A 19,683-nucleotide genomic window follows, 5' to 3' on the forward strand; every position below is an offset into this window, starting at 1 on the left:
TACCAGGGCCACCCGTGTCCTTATCCCACCCACATCCTACTCCCGCGCTCACCCGAGGCAGTTGCCGCGGGTCGGGGTGCTCAGACCTCGGCCGATCACAGTGGCCGGTCCGCCGTTACTGGCCCTTTTCCTCGTCAGGCGCCAAGCAACCTGGTCCCGAGTGGCTGGGAAGCGGGCGATCAGCCTGCGCCTGGGCCTGTACGAGGGCAGCCGCAGTCGGGGAGGGCGCTGGGGGAGCAGGAATCGCGCTGGAGAGCGCCGGGCCGGAGGGCGCCTGGCGGGCGGGCGGGACCGCAGCGCACAGCAGGCACCCCCCGCACTCAGCGCCGCTGCCAGCAGCAATCCCTGCAGCAGGCAGGCGACCGCCACCGACAGCGCCACTGCCAGCGCCGACGGCCAGCAACAAGGGCAGCGCCACGGGCCCGGCAGCGCCATCGCTCTCGATCGCTCTGCAGCAACGGCCACCGGCCCGGAGCGCGCTGCGGGAGCCGCGCGGCGTTACCTCGGCAGCCGCCGCCTTCTAGAGCTCGCGGCCCTGCTCCACCGGCCCCGCCGTTCCACCCGCCTCCTACTGACAGCCCTGTGCCCCCCGCGCCCCTGACAGCCAGCGTCCCTGTGCCACCCCTGTCCTTATCCCACCCTCGCCTCTGTGCCTGCAGCTCCCAGAGCCCTGCTGTGTCCTGCCAGGCAGGCGCCATGGCAGGGACGATGCCACGGACCACACAGAACACGGTTCCCCTGAGCATCTCCCATGCCATGGCCCTGCTGCGGGGACCCTTCAGCCCAGCTGAGCAGGCCAGGGCTGTCTGCACGGCATCACCTCGCCAGAGAGGGAGAGGGCTGGTGGGGCAGCCAAAGCCACCCCTGCTCCTCAGGACCGAGCAGGGGCCACGTCGTGGTCACCCCCACAACACTCAGCAGAGGTACCCAGCGCTGCACTAAAGAATGCCCGTTTGCTAAACCTCCACACCGAGTCTTGGAGAGTTCTTTCAGACACACTTCCGTTCACAGCGCACCAGCTGTGGTGCTGCTGTGGATAAGTGCTGCTGCCCAGGAGGAACAGGTGCTGCTGCCGCCCAGGGCTGAACCGGTGGAGCCCGGGAGCTGTCGTGACACACAAACTCCCCAGGAGGGAGCAGGGGCACACAGGGAATGCCCATGGAAAATAACAAACCGAATGCAAATGCCCAGGTTTCTGATCCCAGCAGCTGCCAAGCGCCGCACCTGAGATTAAGGGGAAATCTGTGCTCAGAACTGGACTGGGTTTCAATGCAGGCAGAGCGAGCTTTGGTCTTTACAGCTAATAAGGGCATCGCAGGCTCCTCCTGAGCTCTCAGGGGACAGCCCAGCACTGGCGCTCGTTCTAACCTAGGCTGCCCTTGCTGGAGACAAATGCGTTGTATTGAAACGTGCAGACCCCACGTCCCTTCAGGTCTTTCTGCTGAGAGCTGGGGGCAGAGGAGGATGCTGCTGGTGTGCTGCCATTTCAGAGGGGCTTTGCAAGGGTCCCTCACGCTCTCCCGGTGGGAGGCAGAGCTCCATCTCCAGCCCAGTGGATTCCCCATTCCCCATGCCCAGTGCTGCCATGCAGTGGGCACAGCTGTAGCACTGGGGCTGGCTCAGGTCCTCGAGGGGGCTGCTCAAGGCAGCCTTTTGGGGGCAGATGCTGGGGGAGCTGCAGGTGACTGAAAGGAAAGGGTCATGCAAGGGCAGGAGCTCTGGCACGTGCAGCTGCCACATCCTGCCTGTTCACTGTCCTCTCACCTCAGAGGTGCCTCCAGAGCATCCCCAAGGGCTCCCTGCTGCCTGCCCCCGGGCTGGGCTGGGCTGGACACTCCTCACGGGAAACACCAACTCAATACAAACTGCAGCGTGTCTATCTGACAGCCACCGGAAGGTTTCCAGCTCGCAAAACTCAGGTCCTGCACTCAGAAGCCAAAAGATGAATCGGCTCTCAAACTCCATCAACTCAGCTTGGTTATCAGATGGGTCATTGCTCCTGCACCATTTTTCTTCTCACATCACAAGACGAGGAACAGGGAAGCAGGAAGAAACATGTGAATTAAGTGGTTTCCAGCAAGGCACTCTCTGTAAAGCAGTTTTAATATAGTACAATTGTGCTCATGAAATTCGCCTGCGTGACCCAAGTGTTTGGTGGTTCTGTGTAAGAAGCAGCTATTTGGCCATAGACAGAGCAGAATCCAAACAGCCCGGGAGGTACCATGCTTTTAGTATTGCTGTTGGGGTGATCCAGAGCAGAGTTTCTGTCTCTCCACTGTCTTCAGCAGCACATTTGTGCAGTCTTGCCCTCAAAGTGCAACTGCTCAAAGGAGAGGCAAAGTGGAGGAAAACTAGTGAAATAAGAAGAAGAAACAGTAATAATAACTGTTGTTCAACCACGCAGCTGTGTTTGAACAAGGGAAGCAAGTACCCACAAGCAGAGGGTGCTGGAAAGCTGCACCCTGTGGCCTGGCCCAGGAATCAAACACAGGGAAGACAGATGTGAACACAGGCTGGTTATTTTAAGTGGGGGACATAGAAACAGGGGATGGGAGTGAGGTGGAGGAGGGTGGGAATTGCATATTGACAGTAAAAAAATACTAAAATGATAGTAAAATTAGGGTCAAAACACTGGTTTGCTATTGTTATAACAACAAAACAACAGCGTAACAACAAAAATACTACAATAAAACAACCAAACTGCTACTGTGTAAGAGCAAAACAACTACAGGATAACAAGAATATTAGAACAAACACAGAACAATCAAAATATTCAACAAATATCATAGCTGCTGATGTTTTGCTGTTGGTGGTGCAAAAGGCCACTTGGCCTCAGCATCCCGGCAAGCAAGGTAGTACAACATTCACACCCAACTGCCTTCACGAGAAGCGTTCACAGTCACATCCTACCTTCTGTCTTTAAACAAACTGGGATTCAGCCCTGTGCAGTGTTCCCAAGGGTGTTTCCACAGCTGTGTGCACCTCACCTGTTAGATGAATTGCATGTCTCCTGGAGGCACGGTGACACAGTGCCCTGGACAAGCTGAGCCCTGTAAAGAAACAGCGGTACACACATTCCCACAGCTCCAGTAACAAAGGCCATGGCAGTCAGATCCAGTGAGGACCAGACAAAACTCCAGCTGAGAGGCAAAGAAGGAAATGAGAGATACTAGAAATAGCAGGGTGTGACGAATAGGGCAGCCTACCTCATTTAGACTTCTTATAATCAAAATGCACTCCCTTTGAAGATATGAACTTTGATGAGGCTTTATCTATGAACAGGGAAATCCTAATTAGTGTGAAGACTACGACCCACTGATTTCATGTTAAATCCCAGTCCTGTTACCTGCAGATTTCATTGCCAGCTTTTGCTAAAACAATTGCTGTGAAATTTTGGATAGGAGAACTACGACAGCTGAGAGTGGGCAAGAATGTAGCAAATTAGTAGCTAAATGGAAGTGTTCTGTTTAAAAAGAAGAGGCCATCTGCCAGCCACAGGTTAGCTGCTCAGAACACACACGCAACTACTTTATAAACCAGGTTCGAGTCCTACAGGCCCTGAGCTTCTTCATCAGAGGCACAGCAGGCTCACAAACACCATAGAAAGACTGCCTCAACCATGCTGATCCAACCTTCCTCAGGCACTAAGAATGGCAGAGAGAGTCACACTGCGAATGGTGCTCTTTTCCCAATCTAGTTTACCCTAACGTGTTAAAGCAAGAGGGAAAGGCAAACTTAGTAGAAAATAAAGCTGGATTGCAACAGGAGCACACTCCCATCCTAACTCTGCCTCCTTCCCCCTCAAAAGAGGAGAATAACAGACACAAAGAAGTTTTTGATCTCCTGTGTAGCATTCCTGTAAAAGTGTTTATGGTGTTTCAAGCAACTTGTACACAACATGCGACACAAAGGAGCTGAGTGGGATGTGATGACCATATTCCCCAAAAGGGAATGGTCATTCTTCAGGGGAGGGGACCCTGGCTGCTAAAATCACTTACTTCTTGGCAAGTGAGATGACATCGTGACACCAAGTAGTCCTGGCAGTTCTGTGTACTCCTGGCTTCTCAGCTGCTGCTTGTATTGTGCCAGAGATGCTCAGTGCTCTGTGTGCTGCTGTCCTTCCCTGGGTCCTGTGAGGGACCAGCAGAAGCAGAAGAACCGGTGCTAGACCTCCCAGGCAAGGAGTTATCTGTAGACACAAGCAAGGCTGGTTACAGAAAGGGTACCCGTGGAGTGAAAAGCCTACAGAACTTCAAATTCAGCATTAGAATTACGGACTGGAGAACGGCAGCTATGCTCAGAAATGAATGTAACTTGCGGTTTGTAGGTCATTTTTGTAAAGAAGAGCGGCTTTGGTGATGTATGGTGACTTCAGAGGAAAAAAGACCTATTAGATCCTCCCTCTGCATCATAAAGATACACGACCGCTCCCTCTGATTCTGGAGTAAAATATGTGAAGAAAGAAAAGTGAACAGTAATATTCCAGCTACAAATGCAAGAATCAATCATGCAGCCATCAGCGTTACCTGCGTAACTTCAGACTGTTATTCCAGCAAACATTCTTCCCCCCTCATCGTGTACATGCTAGTTAATTTTATAGAGAACTTGGGAGGATCTGACAAAGTACTTCCAAAGCACTTGGTGTTCTCTGCGGAGAAACATCACAATGACGTGACAAGAACAGAAGATACCTTCACATTCCTCTATTTCAGGAGGTCTTGATGCATCCAAGTGCCTCCTCAGGTAAGAAGCACATCAGCGCCTGCCCTGGCTGCTGTACAGTTTAACCTGTGCCTCTTCCATTCTGCAAGAACTAGGCTAAAATCTTTCCTTCGTCCTGCAGGAACAAGGGAAAACACCAAACTCGTGACCAAGTCCTCTAAAACACCAAGTTCATGACCAGTCAGGCAGTAGAAGGTCTTTCCACTGTTCACCTTTGACATGACGAGCATAAGTAATCCCAACCCCAGGGATGGTTCTGATTTTACAATGAATGGCTCAGTCGCCCGAGTGACAGTGAGGAACTCACCCTGAAGGCCCACTGCCAGTCACGACAGACCTGCCATGCCAGCTGCCAGGACATAGCCAAGACCACTGTAAGCAACAAAAAGGAGTAATCAGTAGGCACCAAGGAATTCTTGTTGCCCGAAATGACATCTTGCCAGCTAAGGAGAGCACAGAGAACCCAGATCAGACAACCCATAAAGCAGTTTATTATTGGCTCTTTTCTGTCCTAGCCACATGAATAAAACCCTGCAGGAATTCCTTTAGCTTTAATCTGCTTTCTGGGCTCAGACTTGGCTGCCTGCTCTAATAAAGAGTATGTGTCCAAGGCACAGAAAAACCCGTCTCCTCTTCATCAGACACTGTCAATTCAACTGAAAGAGGAGAGGGAAGGGCCAGTTCTTCCTTGGGACGATTTAATGGGGGGGGTTCTTGACAAATTTGTCAAGTAAGCAAATATCCAAAAGCTTTTGCCTTCCAAAAGCCAGAAATAAATTACCTACCCCCAGGCACATATTTCTTTCAGAGTTGATTCAATCGTTTATTCCAAGCCCACACGTTTTCGGAGTTCAGATTCTCTCTAAAAAATGCTGAGGGGAAAAAAAAGCTCATTTTTCTTCAAGGTAACTACAGAAATAAGCCTAACCAGCTCTATTTCAACATGCTAAGCAAGGGACAAATCCTTTTGCAAGAGCCAATCCAGACATACATCAAAATAGATCTGATCAAGGCTCAGGGCATATTGAATGCCTGGTGTGGTCAGACGGAATTTCAAAAGGCAGGTCAGTTACTAGCAAGAAAACCAACCTTCGCACTGGAAGGAAGAGGTAGAAGACAGACAGCATCGTGGTCCTTTTTCATTCGCAGGAGCCGATGCATCCAGTGCATCCAGAGGGGCCAACGAATGGCATTTCAGATTCCCCTCCACCCCCCCCCAGGGCTGGGGACTGGGACAGCGAGTGACGGAGGCACCTTTCCCTTGGTGATGACCAGGGTTGGTTTTCTTTTAGTGTCCTGAAAGTGCAGAGAAATTCAATTCAGAAAATCTTTAGAACTGTGCATATTTAGGCATAAATTGTGCAAATAGCCAAACTATCCTGTATTAAACCCATCTCTCCTAACAGGTCAATCTCCCCAAAACACAGAGAAAGAGATAGTCATTACTTTGCTTGCAAAACTGACTAGTGAAGGCTAACAATCTGATATGGATGTAATGCTGAAGAGATAAACAATAAAGCAGTGAAAAGCACACAAGCGAAACAGCCTACAAGGCAAGACAAAACTGGATGCTGAGAAGACAGACACTGAGTAAAGGGCTCCCCATTGAGAGAAACTGGCTCTCCCCATCACTTTGAGGTGGGTTTCTCAGCTTATATCTGTGCTGCATATAGACAGGCTCTCAGGTGGTGAGATTTTCATGACAAGGGTAAAGTGACTACTTATAAAAGGACAAGTAAAACTTTCTTCTAAAATATAAACGAGATGAAATTAGGTCTTGTAGAAAGATGTTAGCAAAGAGTTGAACAACCTCCAAAGCAGTTCAGCTCTGCAATAGCTTTACAGACCTCAGAATTAAATCTCTATGAATTTTGATACCCAAATTTCTGTGACTGAGTTTTTAACAGAACACAGGTACCTTTGGATAATTTATTAAAGGAAACAGACATTGAAATGTATGTGAAATATCTAAAAGTTAGACAACCAACCTACAGCTAGTGTCACTGTGATGGATGGGGTAGGTATCCATGGGAACATTCTCCATTGAAACGGCTGTCAACAAGAGAGACTTCCTGTGCTTTAGGCTGCAGCGACTTCCAACTTCCTCAGACACTGTCAGCAAAGCTAAAAAGCCAAAGAGAGTCAACGTAAGTTTTGCAGAGAGGCAACGCTGAAGGTAAGCAACATTCCACCCACTACCAACTCCTCCTGTGTGCATTGCAGTGCGGAGTGGTTATGTCCCAGTGGTCGTCTTTGTTCTGATTCAAAGCAGGCCATTTAAAAAGAATGCTAATCCCCATCCAGTCACAATTACCTGACTTAAATACCTGCCCTCACAGGGTCACAGTTTCTGTTTGTAGATCACTAGGAACTGGCACACTGTAAGGCACACACTGCAAGGCTTAAATCAAGAAACCTTCAGCCTCCCTGAAGCGTTTCCATTGCTGCACAGCCGCTCCCCTGTGGGCAAAGCCTTCAGCCCCCCAAACGCTGTCTCTGATGCACCCCAGCCTGGCCCAGCCCCTCGTCCACCCCCAGTTACAAGTGTCCTTCACGCTGGTACAATTTTATCAACCTAAACCCGTAAGAATTCCCACAAGAATCCATTCATTTTCAGTCAGCACAAACTGAGAACAACGCTGGTTTGTCTGCTTTTACCTGCCAGGTAAGCCACGCTCTGGGTGTTCACCTCAAACTTGTCACAGTTCCTGTGCTTGTTAACCAGAGCTAGTAGTGTGTGTAAAACCCTCACAGTTCTTGCTACAGTGGTAGCAGAAGGGTGCCTGTACCCTAAGAAATGGGGTTAAAAACCGAATACTGTATTTAATGTTCAATGCATATTTACGAAGCATTACTGTGTTCATCAGCATGTTCTCAGGACACTTCACACGAAGGGTAAGGAAGCACAACTCTAACAGGAGATGCAAGATGTGTTCTTACCCTTCAGGAGGCGTCCCACTACTGCAAAGTTGAAGTTGGAGTTGAAATTCAACCCAACAAAATGGTCCATCTGCTTGCAGTGCCACTCGAGGGGCCTCCTGATCTCCATGAACACCTCTTCCGGGCTCTGACCAGGAAAAAGAAGACCCAAGAGCTGCTCATGATAGCTCAAGGTGTTCTTTTGACAAGTGACAGAGTAATTTTAAGAGCTTACACTGAAATACCAAACACACCTTTGAACACAACACACCTGTACATTTCTGTTCCGGTTCAGAACGCAGTTACGTACATCGCAGTTTTACTCTTGGTAGTACCCAAGTGGAACAATTCCTAATGCAAATTGCAATTTCAGTTGCTTACCCAGTGTCCAGGAGGACAAGAGTTGTGTTTTTTTCCGTTATCAACAGATGTAAGTGCTCACACAAACCCAGTGTCAGTCAGAGCTGGTCGCTAACAGCTCACCTTGCCGTTGAATATTCGAAGGCTGTCCAGGGTGTGCAGATTCTGCTCAAGCAGGTCTGTACCTGCTGAGTACAGGTTTACTTCATCCAGCTGCAGCACTGCCATGGCTACCCAGAAGAGGGCCTTGTGCATCGGCGAGTCCTGAAGGGAAAGAGAGAAAGCCACGATTTTCAAGTCAAGAAATCCATCACTGAACATTAAATTCCTTAATCACATTCATTAATTTCATAGGCAGAGCCTGTTAAAAAAGGACAACCAATGTAACGCTTGTGAGGTGGGCTGATGCCAACCTGATGAAGTTTAACCATGCCAAGCGCAAGGGGTCCTACACCTGGGTCGGAGCAATCCCAGGCACAGCTACAGGTTGGGCAGAGAAGAGATTCAGAGCAGCCCTGCGCAGAAGGACTTGGGGGTGTTGGTCGATGAGAAAATGAACATGAGCCAGCTTCAGTGTGCGCTCGCAGCCCAGAAAGCCAACCGCATCCCGAGCTGCATCAAAAGTTGCGTGACCAGCAGGTCGAAGGAAGTGATCCTGCCCCTCTACTCCGCTCTCCTGAGACCTCACTTGGAGTATTGTGTGCAGTTCTGGTGTCCTCAACATAAAAAGGACATGGAACTGTTGGAACAAGTCCAGAGGAGGGCCACGAGGATGATCAGGGGAGTGGAGCACCTCTCGTATGAAGACAGGCTGAGAAAGTTGGGGCTGTTCAGCCTGGAGAAGAGAAGGCTGCGTGGAGACCTCATAGCAGCCTTTCGGTATCTGAAGGGGGCCTACAAGGATGCTGGGGATGGACTATGCGTCAGGGACTGTAGCGACAGGACAAGGGGGAACGGGTTCAAACTTAAACAGGGGAAGTTTAGACTGGATATAAGGAAGAAGTTCTTTACTGTTAGGGTGGTGAGGCACTGGAATGGGTTGCCCAGGGAGGTTGTGAATGGTCCATCCTTGGCGGAGTTCAAGGCCAGGTTGGATGAGGCCTTGGGCGGCATGCTTTAGTGGGAAGTGTTCCTGCCCATGGCAGGGGGGTTGGAACTAGATGATCTTAAGGTCCTTTCCAACCCTAACTATTCTATGATTCTATAATTCTAACTTTGAAGGGAAAGCAGACACTAAGTTCACGGGTATTATACATGTGGAACAATCACAGCTTAAGGAGCATCTGCTACCTTCGAACGAGCCCTAAGGTTTTAAGGTTTTTCCCATTCAGCTTTTGAATAGAGGCCAGAGACGACTTTTTGCTTTAAAGCTACAGTATTTGTCATTATGGCTTTTAATAACCCTGCCTTTCACCGAGATGAGGTATGTGTTTCTAGGGAAATGGTAGGACATTGCTAGTAGTCAATCCACCCAGCAAGGCCTCTTTCCACCAGAGTTCTGTTTACGGACACCACCTAAAGGGAGGTGAAAAGAAAGAAAACAAAAAGTAGAAAGGTGAACAAACCACTAGAGAAAAAACGATCAGCAAGTTCCTAATCAACAACAGGAAGCCTGCATCGGCATCAATTCCAACAAAAGAGGTATGTCAACGCACGCACCTCATTGCCCGTCAGGTTCCACAGCTGTATCAGTGGCAGTCCTGTTGCACTGTCATAATTTGTGACCTGGAAACACAGAAAAACCAGAGTGGGCAGCAGTTCTGCTGTGAGCCGTGAAGGATGCAATGCCAGCATCATTCGCTCCCTATCAGACACCCCTTCCTATGTGTAGGCTGGAGGAAATGCAGCTCCTGCCACCAGGCAGCAGCTGGAACACCCTGTGGGCAAGTTCACTTTCATCACTCAAATCCATACCCTGGCTTTCTGCCCACATCACTCACAAGAGGGAATACTCATCCCTCCCCAGCCACACAGCCCTGAGCGGGAACTGATGCTACACCAGGAAGTTCTCATCAAGACCCTGCTCAGCAGCCAGACTTCCAGGCTCTGGCTTTGTTGTCTGTCTTCACACTCACAGGATGGCGGGTGCACAGAGTCACAGCAGTAGTACCATCAGCAACAAGACTTTTCCCAACAGCTCCACGTACCTGCGCCTCAAGGACTGCGCCTCTGGTCATCTCGCCAACAGCTGCGTCAGCTTCAGGGGAGAAGCGATCCTCATCTTGGGGAAGAGCAGGAGAAAACAAATGACAGTCACAGGCTTCAAAGGCCAGAAGGGACTATTAAGCTCACCTTGCCTGACCTCCTACATCCATTAGGCCAGCAAATCCTCACCCACTGTTGCTGAAACCAGTCTATTAAGCTGGAGATCACACAAGCATTATGCCTGCTGGGTTGCTGAAAGGAAGAATGAAGTGCTTTCTAAAGCCACTAGCTAAGTTAATAGGAATTTAAGTGGCTGATGAATTAGGAGGCTTTAACAATAGAAAAGTGCGTATCTGCAGTACCTTTCAGCAGTCATTAGTATTTTGATCCTTAATAAACTAAGCTCAAGGGCCTCAGGGCTTCACTGACCCTGAAGACACTACTGACCCGCCTGATCCCCACCTCACACAGAAACCCCTTCCGTACAAGGCAGCTTCTTAGGCCCCCAGACATCAGGCATCTCTACCACCATGACACTCTGCCAGGGCTTGAACGGTAGCATTTTGAACACAGAACTATACACGTCAGTCACCTTAGTAGGAAAGTATCAGATATTGGTTTAACACATTAAAACTAAGTTCGCATTTACAGCTACTTCATGACAGAAGGTATCACAGGATCACAGTATGTTAGAGATTGGAAGGGACCTCAAAAGATCATCTAGTCCAATCCCCCTGCCAGAGCAGGAACACCTAGATAAGGTTACATAGGAATGTGTCCAGGCGGGTTTTGAATGTCTCCAGAGAAGGAGACTCCACAACCTCCCTGGGCAGCCTGTTCCAGTGTTCTGTCACCCTCACTGAGAAGAAGTTTCTTCTCAAGTTTAAGTGGAACCTCTTGTGTTCCAGTTTATACCCATTACCCCTTGTCCTATCATTGTTTGCCACTGAGAAGAGCCTGGCTCCATCCTCATGACACTCCCCCTTTATATATTTATATACACTAATAAGGTCCCACCGCAGTCTCCTCTTCTCCAAACTATAGAGACCCAGCTCCCTCAGCCTTTCCTCATAAGGGAGGTGCTCCACTCCCTTAATCATCTTAGTTGCCCTGCGCTGGACTCTCTCCAGCAGGTCCCTGTCCTTCTTGAACTGAGGGGCCCAGAACTGGACACAATATTCCAGATGCGGTCTCACCAGGGCAGAGTAGAGGGGAAGGAGGACCTCTCTCGACCTACTGACCACCCCCCTTCTAATACACCCCAGGATGCCATTGGCCTTCTTGGCCACAAAGGCACAGTGTTGGCTCATGGTCATCCTGCCATCCACTAGGACCCCCAGGTCCCTCTCCCCTACACTACTCTCTAACAGGTCGTTCCCCAACCTATACTGGAACCTGGGGTTGTTCCTGCCCAGATGCAGGACTCTACACTTTCCCTTGTTATATTTCATCAAGTTTCTCCCTGCCCAACTCTCCAGTCTGTCCAGGTCCCGCTGGATGGCAGCACAGCCTTCTGGCGTGTCAGCCACTCCTCCCAGCTTAGTGTCATCAGCAAACTTGCTGACAGTACACTCAATTCCCTCATCTAAATCATTGATGAATATATTAAATAATACTGGTCCCAGTACTGACCCTTGAGGCACTCCACTAGATACAGGCCTCCAACTAGACTCCGCCCCATAGACTACAACTCTCTGGCTTCTGTCCTTCAGCCAGTTCGCAGTCCACCTCACTACCTGATCATCCAGGCCACACTTCCTCAATTTAGCTATGAGGATGCTGTGGGGGACTGTGTCAAATGCTTTGCTGAAGTCAAGGTAGACCACGTCCACCGCTCTGCCATCATCCATCCACAATGTTATTTCCTCATAAAAGGCTATGAGGTTGGTCAAGCATGACTTCCCCTTGGTAAAGCCATGTTGACTGCCCCTCATAGCCCTCTTATCCTTGACATGCCTTAAGATGGCATCAAGGATAAGGTGTTCCATCACTTTCCCAGGGATGGAGGTGAGGCTGACCGGTCTATAGTTACCCGGGTCCTCCTTCTTGCCCTTTTTGAAGACTGGAGTGACATTTGCTTTCCTCCAGTCCTCAGGCACCTCTCCCGTTTCCCAAGACCTGGTAAAGATGATGGAGAGTGGTCTAGCAATGACTTCCGCCAGTTCCCTCAGCACCCGTGGGTGCATCTCATCTGGACCCATGGATTTATGGATGTCCAGATTGCTCAACTGGTCCCTAACCCATTCCTCGTCGACTAAGGCCAACTGCTCCAGTGACCTGACTTCATCTGAGGTCTCAGGAGTACAGGGCTCTTCAGGACTGCCTCCGGCAGAGTAGACTGAGACAAAGAAGGCATTCAATAACTCTGCCATCTCTGTATCTTCTGTCACCAGGGCACCCATCCCGTTCACCAGTGGGCCAACCTTGCCTCTGGTGTTAGTTTTATCAGCCATGTATTTGAAAAAGCTCTTCTGCTGTCCTTCACCCCTCTTGCCAGATTTAATTCTAAGGAGGCCTTAGCCATCCTAGCTGCCTTCCTACATCCTCTAGCAGCAGCGTTATATTCCTCCTGAGTGGCCAGCCCCTCCTTCCATGACCTATAAACTCTCCTCTTCCACTTGAGCATACCCAGCAGTTCCTTATTTAGCCACGCAGGTCTCCTGGCCCTCTTCCTTGACTTCCTACGTGTCGGGATGCTCTGCTCTTGAGCTTGGAATAAGCAATTCTTGAATGTCAACCAACTATCTTGGGCCCCTTTACCTTCAAGCAGCCTTGCCCATGGGATTTCCCCTAGCAATTGCTTGAAAAGGCCAAAGTTTGCCCTGCTAAAGTCCAGGGTTGCAATTCTACTTGCTATTGTACTGGTCCTACCACACAAGATCCTGAATTCCACCATCTCGTGGTCGCTGCAACCAAGGCAGCCCTCAACCTTTACTGCTTCGACCAGACCCTCCTTGTTAGTGAGGATGAGATCCAGCAGCGCTCCTCTCCTGGTTGGCTCATCCACCATTTGCATGAGGAAGTTATCATCCATACACTGGAGGAACCTCCTGGACTGTGGCTGGGTTGCTGTGTAGTCCTTCCAGCAAACATCAGGGAAATTAAAATCCCCCACGACGACCACGGCCAGTGACTGTGAGGCCGCTCTCAGCTGCCTGTAGAAGGCCTCGTCAACTTCCTCACCCTGATCTGGTGGCCTGTAACAGACACCCACAACAGTATCGCCCCTGCCAGCCTGCCCCTTAATTCTCACCCACAGACTCTCAACTCGCTCGTCCCCTGTCCCTGGACAGAACTCAGTACATTGCAGCTGCTCTCACACATAAAGAGCAATCCCACCACCCCGCCTGGCTGGCCTGTCTTTCCTGAAAAGGACATAGCCCTCCATGAGTATATTCCAGTCATGTGAGCTGTCCCACCACGTCTCTGTAATTGCCACCAGATCATAATCTCCTGACTTAACACAGGTCTCCAACTCCTCCTGCTTATTTCCCATGCTGCACGCATTGGTGTATAGGCATTTCAAGGAGGGAGCTGAGCTCACCAATTTCACCCTAGGATTATAGGAGGCCTCCCAGTCTTCATCAATTCTAGAGTGCTGCCCCACTGGGGTGGCAGAGTGGTTACAGCTACTTCACTTAATACACTGCCAGCCCTGCCAACTTGCTCTTTAGGAGAGTAATTCACCCTCTCCTCCAAGCCGGAAAAAGCCTGGACATTTATCATCTTTCCCCTGGAGTCTGACAGGTTCTGCCATGCTAGCACATTTAGAAGAATAAAATTCATTTTTTCCAGTCCTTGCTCTAGTCACACCAGAGCTGTGCTTGCAATAAGAGAGGGAAGGTTCAGGCACGATCATTGCTTGCCCACCGCTGGCACCCACTGACACTGCAGTGGGACCGCCAATAGTACTTGTCAGGAGCTCCATTACCTGCAAGAGGCACCACATTGTCCAGGAAAACTTCTGCTCCTTGGAAAGGCAACAATAAAAAGTCAGACCTTAAAGAAAAGAGAATCCATCAGAATAAGAACAGGGCTTTAAGTCACTCCTGTATTCTCTAAGGTGACATTGATTAATCAATTGCTGTAAGAGGGATTTAGTGTAACATTGATGACAGTCAAAAACAACCTCCCAGCAATCTAAGCAGCAGCAGCAACCCATTGTCTGATGAGCACGCCACGTTGGACTGGGCTCCAAGCAAAAGCCACCTCCACCATGGAGGCTTGACTGCTTTCCTCCCACCTCTGGGCACAAGCAAGTATTTAATGAGCTTGTGTAAGAAAACCCTCATCCAATACAGCTCTCCCAGACAGTGGGGCTGGAGCACAGAGAATCCCAATCTTATTCCTAGCTCAGCAACTAACTACACCTTGGGGCCTCCCAAAGGCATCCTTTTGCTCAGCTGCCATGCTGAAGTGACAGAAGTCACAATTTCCTCTTCCTTCCCCTTCAATAAAGCCTTGTGAGAGCTTGCTCTGCTGCCAGGGAACCCACCCCTGCTGCTGAGGCAAACCTTTCTACCAATTCCCACTTCAGCTGTGGAAAAACCCGGAAGGAATTCAAACAATACAGATGCCTCTGAAGAAGATTCGAGCCAGATATGGCCTCAGGCCATGGAAGAGGAGCTAGAGACCTGATTGGTCTGACTGTGTCAGCCTTCACTTTGGCATATCCTCCATAGTCCACATATCTGAGTTCCACTTCACTGGTCTCTTCAAAGTAGCTGATAACTTGAGCCCGTAGCCATGCCCCATCCAGGCCTGGAGCTGCGCAGATAATACCGACTGCGGAACATAAGGGTACAGAGAAGAAAGCTCAGCGGATTTCCAGAAATCAGCACTTCAGGCATTAGTTATGACGAATAACTCCTTTCCATGTGATGCACCCTCCACTTTAGACCATGTACAGGCAGTGACACTAGGAAGATGCGGGAGTAGCTCCACACTTTGTCAGCAAAAATATACCAGGTGCCAGGTAGATAAGAAATAACCCAAGACTGACTTACCTCCTTCCAAATTTCAATGTGCAACTATGTGGCTGGAGAAGTATTCAGGAATGAATGGGGTGAGGAAGAACAGAGCTTAAAAAAAAGCCCAAATCAATGGAATAACCAACGAACTATCACACCTCATGCACTGGGAAACCTCCCAAGCCTAACTCAGGGCAGCAGGATTTCACATGACCCTCGAAGTTTCTTAAGTGAACAGTCAAGTTACTTGCCTTCTACTGGAGCTGGCAGGGTTGGAATTTCAGGTTGAGAGTAGCAGACGCACATCTGCTGCTCAAGGCTCCTCAGGACGTAGAAAGTGGGGTGAGTGTGCTGCTGCAGGAACATGTGCCCTGCATCAACTTGGTGCGCCACGACCACCGGCACAGTGACTCCATCCGGGAGGAAGAGCTGTCACGTGGAGGAAAGAAGCTCTCATTAGTGTTCACTGCAACTCGAAGCTTCATTCACAGCAACTCCCTGTTCCACCAGCACCTCCTGAGGCTTACAGCCACGGCACTGTAGTATTTCACTTCTAAAGACTGCTTTGGAGCAGGAGCAGAAGACTACCCATTGTTAACTGCATGCTGTTCTCAAGGAAATCAGACTTGGGCTGGGGCCCATCTTGTTCCCAAAAAGACTATCAGCACAGAGCAGCTGCAAGACTTATTTACCCAAGAGATCAGTGAGCAGAGTCAGGAATGATGGGTCAAGCCATGCTGCACTATCAACGCTGTGCAACTTGCCAGGACTCCCTGCCCATGGAGGTTTTAAACATCAAGGTAATCTTCACAGGGATTGTCCAAGATTTGTCACAGAGGCCTCATTTTCAAAGTCCTTTGCCCCGACTGCTAGAGAGCCACTGTGCCGGGCAGCTTCCGAGCATTACCGTGCTTGGAATACATCCAAAATGCCTTTCATTTCCCAGCATAAATTCACTTCTCCAGAATAAAGCCTATCTTCACATCCAAGGAAACAGTTACGTGCACCGTTACTACAGGCACAATGGGAACAGTAGTGGAAGAACAGGTAGATAACCCTGATCTATTAACAGCTAAATCAGCTGGATAACAACCAGCCACACAAAATCACACTGGGTTTGAGGGCGCCTGTGAGCCAGCCACATGGATACAGCATCCTACAATGGCAGTGACCAGCAACAGCCTTCCGCCCCGACATCAGCATAGCCAGCAAGCTGGGACTCACCCAGGCAGTCATAAGGAGGGAATGAAGTGTCAGTGGTGCTGCTGGAAGTAGACCGTGGACGTTGGCATCAAGCTCAAGGAGCTGTGTCTCGCCAGTCAGGCTCAGTACTTTTTCTACTTGATGCGGGAAACCTGGAAGACAAAGTCCCACAGAAGGTCTGTAGCACAGATTTGGTGAGGACAACCCCAGCCTTGCCACATGAACCAATATAGCTACCAGAAGCCTTCTGCACTACAGCAACAACTTCAGTTTTAGCAGATTGGCCATGTAACCTGGTAGGAGACCAACATGAGCTGATACACACCCCATAGCTCCTCCTGTAGGCCAGCTAACACTGGATCCTACAGAGAGATGAATTCAGAGAGCAAATGCAGACCCACCAGCACTTGAGGGCTAAATAGTCATTTCCTGGGGAAATTAAACATGAAGATTTATCTGCACATGTCCTGAAGCAGGAAGGTTACAGCACATAAAATGCTTGTTCACCGTGCGTGTGTAAGAGCATTTTCAAATCGCTTACCTTGTGGGCAGTCTCCATCTATTCCTGGTGCCTTGCTACACTCATTACATGGGTCTGGACCATCCTCTCGCAGTACTCCATTGCTGTATGGTACTTCATTGTCTTCAGGCAGCTTCAGAGTAGGCTGAGTCTCACTTGGGCTGGAGCTCTGCCCAGCACTTGTGTCTCGGGTTGCAGATAAACTACGTAACTCTGAATGCTGGCCCGATGCAACAGCCAGCACTGTGCTCTGCAGCGGGCGCTTCACACATGCCCCACCTTCACATGTGGATGTGCTGCACACAGAGCCCTCCCTAACCAAAGGCGCCTTTTCTGGAGAACCTTTGTGGTTTTCCACAGGAGTCCGACCACCTCCTTGGGACTCACTGCACACAGGGGTCTTCATCTGACAGTCTGTTGTGGCTCCCTCAATGGGGCTTTGTGTTAAACAGCTTGAACGTGTAACATCCTGATCCTGTCCCTCTGTCTGCGGGGATGTCAGGACCGCAGCATCATTCTTTCCAGCAGTGTTCGTATCAGCTACTGGAGCTTCCTCTGCAAGCGTCTGATCACTGGAAACAGCACTTGCCATCTCCAGAGGTGTCTCAGCTTGGCTAGCAGCAGCCTGGCAGAGCTGAGTGGACCCATCACCTGCAGGAGCGGGCAGCACTCCCTCACTGTGGACAGGCTTCCTCTGCCAACAGTCTTCTGTGTCTCCCTCTTCAGGGCTGGATGAACAGCCACGTGTTAAACAGCTTGAACGTCTCACATTCTGACCCTGTTCCTCTGCCTGCAGGGATGTTGGTACCACACCATCACTCCTAACATTCTCACTGCCTACTGGAGCTTCCTCTGCAAGCATCTGATCAGAGGAAACAACGCTTGCCATCTCCAGAGGTGTCTCAACTTGACTGGCAGCAGCCTGCCAGATCTCAGTGGACCCATCACTTGCAGCACCCCACAGCACTTCCTCAGTTGCTGCCAAAATGACCTCGGAAACAATCTGTATTGTCACTTGCTCAATTTTCTCAATGTCTTCCTTGCACAAACCCACTCCTCTAATCTTCTCTCTTCTCAATTCATCCCCTTTTGGCTGTGTGTCCTCCTCCTCCTGACACACAGGGACAGTACTGGCAATTGACCTGGACACGTCTTCTTCCCCTGCCTGCTCCGAACAGGCAGACTCCCAGGGCAGAGAAACACAAGCAGGGACACTCTTTTCGTCTTGAGATCCCGTTTCTTCTAGTTTTTCACTGTCGTTCTCAAGGGTGCTGGGCTGATTCGTTGTTACTGGCCAGTCTGGTGAGAGATCCAGCCTCTCATCAGGGTGACACATAACAGAGGGCATCGTCAACCCTGCTGTCAGCAGGGAGGTCGAGGTTTTGTTCTCTGTGTGTTCCCCTTCCAGCAAGGAGAGCTGTCTTTGAGGAACACATGGTTCTGTTCCTGGTGTGGAATCCTGCTCTGTCACTTCTTCCTGCTGCTCTGCAGCACCTACTGCTTCTTCATCTGGATAGGTTCCATGCTTTTTTCTATGGGAATAAATCCACCAGCACCCGAGAAGTGCCAGCACTCCAGGTACGGCATACGCGACGTAATTCCGGAAGCATAAAGGCATTTTAGAAAGTCTCAGCAGTTATACCTAGAAGGAGAACCAGAAAACATGTTACAATAGCCACAGGGAAGGGAACAGGAAGACTAAAGCTTCATAAATGCCTTGAGGTATCTCTAGTAGTATGAGCAGGCTTGTTTTCCATTTGCTTTTTAAATTCACATCTCTGCTCTACAAGAGACCGCAGAACGAGATCCTTACCTAAGACCAGGGATCTCTGGGCATTTCTCACCATTACAGTCATCAGTTTCACCTTAACCCCCCTTTCTACGCAAAGCCGTTTCGCCTTCTTTCCCCTGCCTCCCCTTTGCTACACACAGGGACAGTATCCAGCGCTGCAGTCTCTCCAGCAGCAGGCTGGGTTCAGAACACTGCTGGACCGCCAGTTTATTCCACATTAGATTTCCTACATGGACAGCTGCTACTCTGACTTTTCAGCTGAAAGCTTTCTCTTTTACTCCGGAAAGCGTGTGAACCCTTCGCTGCCTGGACGCCACTGGGACTCATGTCCCAGCCATGCTCCTCCATCTACAAGCCTCATCTAGGTTATATAAGGCAGGGCTGAGAGGCCTTCCCGTTCCCTTCAGGCAAGCCTGCGGCTGGCACACAGAGCTGAAGTTCCCTGCATCCCCAGAACAAAGAGGGCAAAGGACACTCAGTTTACATTTTCACTGGCCAGGAATGAAAGCGGAACCCACGGGTCTGACAATGCTTACACACAAGAGGCTTTTCTCCAAAGGGGCCCCAAGACTTTCACCAGTAAGCAACAAAGATAAAGATTGTTTTCAGGAGATAAAATCCTAGGCACGGGAACCACCCACTGGAAAACAGTATTATCTAGTTCCTCTTCAGAAGTAGAAAGGAGTATAAAAAGACGAGACAATCAAGTCAGTCTCTCCACTCTGCTTAGTCTGTCTCAACCAGAAAACACCTTTCGTTATCAGAGCAAGCCTCCTTCCAGATACCTCCTTCAGGGCCTTGATTTTCCCAGCAGTCGGTTACACTCTAGCTAAGGACAAAACCATGCCTCCCTCAGACCCAAACCGAGCATCTGAGACCTGGAGCATATAACATACATTCCAGATGTCTCACCTCCTCCAGCCACAATCTCCTATCCCACAGGAACAAACACACAATTTCATCCAAGCTATCTCAGACACCAGCCTGGCTTCTGTACTGCTTGCTGCAGAGTCATACAGTCATAAAGTCACAGAATGGTTTGGGTTGGAAGC

The 19,683-nt window shown here is 49.8% G+C and overlaps 1 protein-coding gene and 1 pseudogene across 2 annotated transcripts in view; both read right to left on the bottom strand.

The window, feature by feature from the left end:
* Positions 1 to 871: 871 nt before the first annotated feature.
* Positions 872 to 19,683, bottom strand: part of LOC308232919 (protein spinster homolog 3-like) — an 81,086-nt pseudogene continuing 62,274 nt past the window's right edge. Inside the window, exons 5-9 of the transcript in view lie at positions 5,030 to 5,094; positions 3,999 to 4,189; positions 2,988 to 3,050; positions 1,515 to 1,675; positions 872 to 1,104 (exon numbers count right to left, since the gene is read on the bottom strand). The product of the transcript in view is annotated as a protein spinster homolog 3-like (transcript). The remainder of the gene's footprint in view (positions 1,105 to 1,514; positions 1,676 to 2,987; positions 3,051 to 3,998; positions 4,190 to 5,029; positions 5,095 to 19,683) is intronic.
* LOC308227471 (uncharacterized protein) lies at positions 9,457 to 18,187 on the bottom strand (the record flags this gene model as incomplete). The annotated part of the gene is made up of 8 exons (XM_080630087.1): positions 9,457 to 9,516; positions 9,661 to 9,726; positions 10,149 to 10,222; positions 14,078 to 14,145; positions 14,781 to 14,931; positions 15,368 to 15,545; positions 16,341 to 16,471; positions 16,861 to 18,187. The coding sequence occupies 8 exons, from the start codon at positions 18,185 to 18,187 to the stop codon at positions 9,457 to 9,459; spliced, it is 2,055 nt and encodes a 684-aa protein (XP_080486213.1).

Source organism: Psittacula echo (genome assembly GCF_963264785.1).
Source record: "Psittacula echo genome assembly, chromosome: 1".
Lineage (NCBI taxonomy): Eukaryota > Metazoa > Chordata > Aves > Psittaciformes > Psittacidae > Psittacula > Psittacula echo.